At 36.0% G+C, this 9,141-nt stretch overlaps 1 protein-coding gene across 2 annotated transcripts in view; it reads left to right on the plus strand.

The window, feature by feature from the left end:
• Window positions 1–9,141, plus strand: part of SLIT2 (slit guidance ligand 2) — a 397,271-nt gene that overhangs the window by 319,841 nt on the left and 68,289 nt on the right. For both annotated transcript variants that reach the window (XM_027836326.1, XM_027836327.1), the window contains 3 exons: window positions 4,436–4,560; window positions 4,781–4,878; window positions 6,140–6,279. In XM_027836326.1, coding sequence (XP_027692127.1) covers window positions 4,436–4,560; window positions 4,781–4,878; window positions 6,140–6,279 — 363 coding nt within the window. The remainder of the gene's footprint in view (window positions 1–4,435; window positions 4,561–4,780; window positions 4,879–6,139; window positions 6,280–9,141) is intronic.

Genomic DNA, 9,141 nt, shown 5'->3' on the forward strand with positions numbered 1-9,141 from the left:
TATTAAATGTTCATTATGTGAAAGACAATGTACTAGGTACTGGGGCTAATAAGAAAAATACAATAAAGGCCTGCTGTTAAGGAATTGTTAAATATCTAATGAGGGTTAGAAGAAGAAAGACAAGCCCATAAAAAACTGGCCACAAATAACAACAAGAAACACAAATAACCATGAAAAGGTACAGAGAGCTTCAGGCAAAATGACACAAGAAATTTGAAGTAGGAAAAATCATTTTCACCAGTATAGCCCAGGACAGCTTTGGGAAGAAAGTGCCATCTGGGAAAGAAAAAGGGAATTTTAATAGACAGAGATCGGGGAGAGGGCCCATTCCAGTATTTGTGTTGAGGAAGTACATGAGCATAGATATAATGATGGGAGAGGGAAGAACAAGAATGGGAGACAGAGAGTAATTCACTATGATGGGAAAATAAAGTGTAGAAAAGGGAGTAGTAACAGACAAGGCAGGACATGAATCTTTCTTCCACTCTCCCTAGTCCTACCAGTTATTTCCAGGTAGTTAAAAGAAAAATAAGGATCTGTGTATATTACCTGTCCAAAAAGAAATGTTAAACTACTCCCTAGCATACATGTTTAGGGGTATAGAACTAAATTCCTTCCTACAATTTGTTGGATTGTGCCTTACAAGAAGTATCACTAGAGGGTTTTCTGATATTTGTCAGGGCAAATAGATCACTAAACATATATTACTTTATGGAGAAAAAAATTGATTTAGATTTTCAATTATCACTGAATTTCTATCTATAAACCCAGTGTTTCTGGGTTTATATGCATGAACCTTTTGGAAGTTCAAATAAAAACAGTTTGTAATTAATAATAATGGTGAGAATGACTACCTGGCTATAGAATTCTAAACAGAAATAACAGCAGTAATGTAAGAAGACAGCATGAAGTTAAATCATATAAACTTGGGCATTGCTCAATATATGTTGAGATTTGGAAGCTTCCTTATTACCTATCTTTCTACTATTTCTACCTCTTTTTCAACTTCCCCCTTTTTACCTTCCTAACCACTAGAAAAGGTGGCACAGACTTATAATCCCTGCTACTCAGGAGTCAGAGGCTGATGGATTGCTTGATTTCAGGGTTCTGAGATACAGAAGGACTAAGGCTGATGGTTTGTCCACACTATGACAAACACTAATATGGCGAGCCTTCAGGGATCATAAGGCTACCAGGTTGCTTAAAGAGGGGTGAACCAGCCAAAGTCAGAAAAAATGATCTGGTTAAAACTTCAATTCCAATCCTTGGGTATTGTTGGGATCAGCCCATGAATTTCCATTGTACTTCTAGCCATGTCAAAATAAGGAGACCCAATCTTATAAACAGCAACAACAAAAAGTATGTAGAGATCTTTCTTTGTCATTTATCTAGGGCCTATGAAGTACAAAGCACTATGTAGGTATTGGGTGAGATACAAAGATAATTGACACGTTTCCCTTGCCCTCATGGAGCTTACAGTCTAGCAAGGAAAGATATAATATATACACAATTATGTAATGCTACCTAATAATTATGTGGAAGAAACCAACATGAAAATATAAGAATGATACAGTATGGTCTGAGGATCGAAAAATCATTCCTTAAAGCAGTAGCCACATAGGATCATGAAAGACCTCATTAAGAAAATTATGTCTGAACTGGACATTGAAGGACGGGTGGGATTTCAAAAGACTGGTGGGAAGAGATGGGGATATAGAACCAGACAGGCTGTGGATGGGGATGCAGAGATAGAGTAAAGAGCTGGATAAAGGGAACAGTTTGAGCAAAGGAACAGAGGATGTAAAATCTTGGGTCTTTTAAAGGGATATCACATATTCCACCTTGAATGGGGCCTAACGCTCTTAAAGGGGAGCAATATGAGATAAGCATAGAAAGGCAGATTTATATCATGTTTAAAGAGACATCAAATACCAATGCTATTATCCTACTATATATATATATATATATATGTTTAATATATCTTTCCCTGTTATTACACTACTCATTTAACTATGGTTCCCAAACTGAATTCTAGTAACTTCTTAGTTGTTTTTCAGTTGTTTTAGTCATGACTCAATTTGGTATTTTCTTGGCAAAGATACTGGGTTGGTTTGCCATTTTCTTTTCCAGCTTATTTTACAGATGAGGAATTGAGGCAGACAGAGTTAAGTGACTTGCCCAGGGGCACACAGCTAGTAAGTATCTGAAGCCAAATTTGAACTCACGAAGATGAAATCTTTCTGACATCAGGCCCAGCACTCTATCCACAGTGCCACCTAGCTACTGACTTCTAAGAGGGGAAAATAATAGTAGAATTAGTGGTCCACTATTCTGTGACGAGCAGTACAATTTCGTACACCAGTAGAATTTTCATTTTAGCTATAGTATGTGCTGCCAGGGAGAGAAGGCTATAAGACACCTCTACACTTAGCCCATACTTTTCTATTTTTGCATGTTATAGAAGTGCCTCTTACCATAAAGTCCTACTGCAGAGCCCAGTCTGGCCTTAGAGGTGACCTGGGAAGGTTCTTGAAGGTAATGCCAGTCATGCCCAAGTTCTGATGGGTGCTACCAACCTGAAAAGGCTTCAAGTAGGTATTATGTGAGAGGTTGCCTTTCTGTGTTCCAAGAAGAAGACTAGCTGACTTTGGAGCGGTTCTGTATTCAAGAATCAGGTCACCAGAATGCACAGAGGCCATCTATGAAGGCACAGAGAGGTGGCCATTTACTGTGTGTGTGTGAAATCTCACACACACACACACACACACACACTATCACATAATTAAATGAATATGTTTGTGTATAAGTATATTAACAATTTAATTAAATGGATATAAATAGTTTTCACATCTGTATACATATTATATACATAATATATAAATGAGAAATCTCACTGGAGTGGCTACTCTCATTGAAGTGTATGTATTTATATGTTTACATATAATATATATTTTCCTTAAAAAAAAAAACATATATCCTTACTCTATTTAAAAGTGCCTCCTAAAAGATCAGATAGAAACAACTTTGTTTTGCAATGAAATTTATTCTTAGAAAAGGAAATACAGAAACCTCATCCATTACTTATATGTTTTACTTCTAAGAACTTAAGTATACAAAGTCTTTTGGATAAGCCTGCTTGTCACCTGATTGAAGGAAGGCAGGCAGAAAGTAAAACAGGTAACAGTTTCACATTTTGCCCTTTACTACCCTCACAACATTAAGCAATGAGACTGTCTGTGTTTCCTGTGCAAAGATCATTCTGCTTATCTGCTCTCACAATTAGCATGTGGTACAAATTTTTTTTTCATTTTTTTGTTTTTTTGTTTCTCTCCCCCCCCAGTGCAGGTGATGAATTTGCACATATTCATCCAATCTCCATCCCCAACTCTTGCCCCTTATCCAGGCCCCTTTGGGACTAATGGCATATATTTCCAAGACAGCTGGCCAGGGTTAAGGGTGCAGTCTGTGGTCATGGAACACAGCCACAAAAGCAAACGGGCTCTTAAGGGGATTGAACCTGTGACCTTGGCCCCATTAGCACCAGGCATCAACCAACTAAACTAACAACTCTGAGTCTTACTTTGACATCAAAACTCCCTACAGTTGTTCCCATAAGGAAGCTACTCAACAGAATAGTTATTTCCTTTGTTATTTTCCTTCCTCAATCCTTTACTCCTAGGCCCCCACTTTACAAATAATGAAAACAGCAGGAAAGAACACCTTTTTTAAGCATTTCTTTATCAGAAGTACCTCTTTCTGGGGGAACAAGGATTAACTGGAAACCAGGAAACTAGAGTTCTTGTCCTTAATTCATCACTAGCTAGCTATATGAACTTGAGTAATCACTTTAACTCTCTATTTCTTAATTTCTATATCTCATAAGATTACTAAAAGTATAGTGCAGCAAAATGATGCACCGAATTTGGGGTCAGAGACTCGCTTTTGAATCCCAGTTCTACTACTTACTACTTTTGTGACCTTGGGCAAATTGTTTTATTTCTCTAGGCCTTGGTTTCCTCCCCTGTAAAATGATAGTGTGGATAATGAGGATTTCCAAGGTCTCTTCCAGATCTAAATCTATCAACCCATAATAAAATTAACTCATAGATCCAAAAGCTCTATTAAAAAAAAGTCCTATGAAAATAGAAACATTATTACTTGTTTGTGACTTTCATTTATGTATGATAGAATGCAATCCCCCAAAGGGTAAAGATTTCTATGATACTGTGCAAGGAATCATCTTATTAACAAAGTTCAATGATGATAAAATAGTTTCTCAGCTTATAGCATAAAGGAAAGCTTCAAATATATCTTGAGACTTCACTAATATGTACAATGAAAATAATTTACTGGTTCTTTAAAGAACGGTGGAAATTCATAGCAATAAAAGAAGGTCTAGGTAATATAGGTTCTGATGATGCCAAACTATTTTTAGGTCCTGTGGATGTTAACATACTTGCTAAATGTAGCCCATGCTTATCGAATCCATGTAAAAATGATGGCACCTGTAACAACGATCCTGTCGACTTCTATCGATGCACTTGCCCTTATGGTTTCAAGGTAAGTGGAGCAAAAGGCTCAGGAAAAAGATAATCTAAAGAGAGAGAGAGAGACAGAGAGAGAGACAGAAAGAGACAGAGAGAGAGAGGGTTGTGTATGAGTATAGACAGAGACGGTGTAAAGGGAGGATGGAGAACATTTTTACCTCTTTGCATCTATGTACTTCAAGTGCTGCTTTGTTGACGCTCAACACTTACTTTCCTGATTGTTTGATTTTCAGGGCCAGGATTGTGATGTTCCAATCCACTCCTGCATCAGTAACCCCTGCAAACATGGTGGAACTTGTCACTTGAAAGAAGGAGAAAAGGATGGATTCTGGTAAGCTGATATCATGTGTAAACAACCTTCTGAACTTGAAACACTGGAAGAAGAAAAACTAATCAAAAATTGCTTTTACTTTCACATCCCAGGGAGAGAACCTTGAGAATATTTTGATAAGGATACTATCATTTTGGCCCCTCTTCATGGTATGAAATGTTAAGAAGCTACAGAGTCCTCAGAAATCTCAGTGTGCTTTTTAAAATAAGAATTACAAAATAACAACACATTATGATTAGTCAAGGCAGATCAGGGGATGGCATAGTATTGGTTCCATTATGCTAATTAATAGCTGGCTAGCCCCCTGCTGAAAGTCTCATATTCAGCTGTTGTTTTGTGTATTGCTTTAACAGACAGCATGTAAATGATAAGATATAAATCCCCCTGAAACAGAAAATTAATGATTCATTTCCAAGCTACTATGCCAGTAGATAAACATGCTGTGAGCATTTTTAATCTGGAGTTATTTAATCATACAGTACAATTACTCCAGATGTACTTCATGAATTATGAAATACAGTTCTTTATTAAAGGACTCTAATAATTTCACATAAGAATGTTAATCTCCTGCTCAAGCTTGTTAGAAATGCCACTCTTAAAAGAAACATTCTTCATTCCTGCAATTCATTAAGAAATTATCCCTATATTTTCCATGTAGACTATACCCAAAGATTATTTGACTACTTCATCAGGATTAAATTGTAAACATTTTATACCACATCAAAGTTGTATTTTAATTAGGACTTGAAGGTTCGTAGACACAGTTTGTCAGCCCACAAAAAACAAACTTTTTTCTATCTCCCCCCACCCCCAGGTAAAGGGCATAAAAGAGAGGGTAATAGGTTTCTCCTTAAAATCCAAACCAGCTGTTCAGTCATGAGCAACCTTACAGCAGAATCACAAATTATGTCACAGGAGCTCAACTAGGTATTTGAAAACATCTGGGACATTAGAAGACACTTTGCTTGTGTTTCTGACTTGCAAATATACCCACACTTTTGACTTTCAAGGACATAGAACCATTTGCCATCATAAAAACAAGCATGATTTTTCCTTTTCCAAAGAGGCTTTTTTAGTTTCTGGTTTTCAGGGCATTATTTTAAATTGGTACTTACAACATGTCATTTAAAGTCATTTAAAATTCAATTTCTAAACATTTAAAGTCTCTGTAATTGGTGAATCAGTAATTTTCAGTACGTGAACTCTGAATGTTCAGAAATATAGGGGAAATGTTTGTTGTTTCCTCCTTTCTGGTTTGCAGGTGTACTTGTGCCGATGGATTTGAAGGAGAAAATTGCGAAGTGAATGTTGATGACTGTGAAGACAATGACTGTGAAAATAATTCCACCTGTGTCGATGGAATTAACAACTACACATGCCTTTGCCCACCTGAGTACACAGGTAGGATTTCCTCACACTCACTAATAGTACTACAGGAACAATTCAGGGTGCCTGTTTAAAGCCTCAGTGAGACTAGAGACGGTATATTGAGTAAAATGTACTGTGGGAGTTGAGGAGGAAAGACTGGTTATTTGCAGAAATCTGAGATAATGCAATAAAGAAATGGCTTATGCCTGGTCTGGGGCGGGGCACAAGAAGACCAGGCAAGCTGAGTAATAAAGGGTCCATGAGCACAGAGATGTGCCAATATGCCTGTATGGGCTATACAGAGCTTTGATTCCCGCAAATGAATGGTATTAGCAGACAAAGAAGTCCCCCAATGCAAACCAGGCCATTGGTATACATACAGCTAAAACATAGTGACTCAAACAAAAACTATGAGAACAGATAATGACTCAATCAAAAATTAAAATCAAAACACAGTGACACTGAAAGAGCTTACACTTGTCTAGACATGTTTCTTCACTACCATAGTAGCTTCATAACGGCCCCAATAACGTGGGAGAAATGCCACCAAAATAGAATAGGAAGTATTCGTTTTCCTAGGACTCTCCATACTGTTCAACATGTTTCCCTTACAAATTTTTTTTGAGCATGTCCACACTTTTGTTCTGGAAAAAAAAATAGTTTGCCATAAAGTAAACATCAAGTTTATGATGTGCCCTATCATGTTAGCCTTAACCATTCCCATTGACTTATTACTTGCTTGGTAATTAATATGAACAGTCATCTCCTTTTCCCAAAATGAGCATTACATTTTAATAACCTTATTCCTTAATAACTAATTCGATATGTAGAGATGTTGATATTTATAAGCAAAGTTGCGCATAGTTTTTTAAAGAAAAAACAATTTGGAAAAATAAATTACATTGGGCTTTATTATATATTATATTATATGCATGAGTCCCCAATTACCTGTGAATTATTCAAGAATATTTACTTGAACAACAGTTAATACATGATTAAATATTTCAGTTAGCAAAACGACCACCTCAGGAAACCAAGGTTCACGTCTCTTTAATTGTACAAATTGGAAGCATGTTAATATGTGTGTTGTGCCTAGGACTGAGTTAGAAATCTCTATTTTGTGTGTGTGTGTGTGTGTGTGTGTGTGTGTGTGTGTCTTTCTAATAAGTACCTGAACAAGTAGAAGTAATGACTTGACACACTTGGATTTTCGAATTATTTAACCTTTTTCCATTTGTGTGATAATTTACATAAGATATTACGTGAGGAGTTGGATTCTACTCTCTTTTTAAACCTAACTCTTTTTTTTGTCTTTAGCATAGTCATTTCTTGTTGATTTTTCATCTCTAATTCCTTTCTTTTGAGACTTCTTCCCATGTTGTACACCTATATTCTCCAAGCTGTCTTCCTGACACACTCCTATCAGCTCCTCCTACCATCTGTTGTACTCAGAACTGCCTTAAGGATTCTTTATGACACAGTGGGAACTGTTTACCAATTCCTCTAGTTTCTGCTAGGAAACATTATCAGTCACCTGGCTTTTACTGAGAGCAACTGTTTCCAACCTGTTTCTTGAATATACAGGACACTGCCAAATCACTTTTTAAACAAATAACAGCATAGGTTTCTCAAAAAACATAAGGGAAACAAAATATGGAAGCCTGTCCATTTGCCATTCAAATTTGTCATTACCTATTTCAGATGATCACATGGGTTCAGAAAATATGTATAAGAACTCTTAAAGTTATTCTAAAACCAGTTCAATTAGTATTAGCACACTTTGACAGATTACAAGTATCAGATTTTTTCAAAGAAATAAAAAAATAAACAAAATGATGACTCTTCAGAAGTACTCACAATGCAAAGACTGAATTTTTTTTTCTACCCTTTTGACTTTGGACTGAGTCTGTCTTGCCCTTTCCTAGGTAGTTAGCGACTACAGAACAAACAAGCTTCTGAATATGAGTTGCAAAATGTATGGAAGTTTTCTGAATATGAGTTGAAACATCTATGGTGTTCTTGTCCATATGTGAAATGAGCTCATTTACAAAATATCAAACAGCCATCTGCAAAGACTGAAATCAGTGGCACATAGATGCACATTTAATTATAGGAAAGTATAAATTGGGCCCGAGGGTTTCCATATCCTGCTTCATCCAAGCCTTCAGTTAGGGAGGATTTTTTTTAATGTGACTGTATTGTTTTAAATTTAACTTTGGAATGCTGATTAACGAGCATGAGACCTGGGAACAGAAACACTGTTTTGTTCAGGGAATAAAATAATGTTGCCTTTGTTTAAAAATCACTCAAGTCACAAATTGCTTTTTCTTTGAAGGTTTTGCATTTTTTTCCAATGTACCTCAAAGCCTTACAGTGAGAGATAAGTGAACTCCATTAAGGAGGACCAAATAAAACAGCATAATAAAATAAATCCTTGTAAATTCATATTGCAAAAGCAATTACTTAGGTATTTTAAGAATCCAAGTGAAGATCTTAATATAATTAGTAAGACAAAATTCTTAACAGAGAATGAAAAACAAACTGACAGGGAAACTGGCACATAAAGGAAAACTAGGGGGACATATTCATGGACATATTCATAACAAAATGAAATACTAGTAAGGAAAATTTTAATTAATCATTAGGCTTTAATTATTGTTTCCCAAAACTTCACGTGACTAAAACAACACAGTGTATAGTAATGGATTTGTTATAGAGTGTTTTTCTTTCACTTCCCAGGAAGTGACAGAATGAGTCATAAAGAGATAGATAGATAGGTGTAGATTAGATAATTTTACATATGTGTGTAATATTTTTTTCTCTTTCCCCCACCAAAGCTGCTCTTCTTTATCTATCTATCTATCTATCTATCTATCTATCTATCTATCTATCTAT

The sequence above is a fragment of the Vombatus ursinus genome, unplaced genomic scaffold (genome assembly GCF_900497805.2).
Source record: "Vombatus ursinus unplaced genomic scaffold, bare-nosed wombat genome assembly UNPS02014818.1, whole genome shotgun sequence".
NCBI classification, from domain to species: domain Eukaryota; kingdom Metazoa; phylum Chordata; class Mammalia; order Diprotodontia; family Vombatidae; genus Vombatus; species Vombatus ursinus.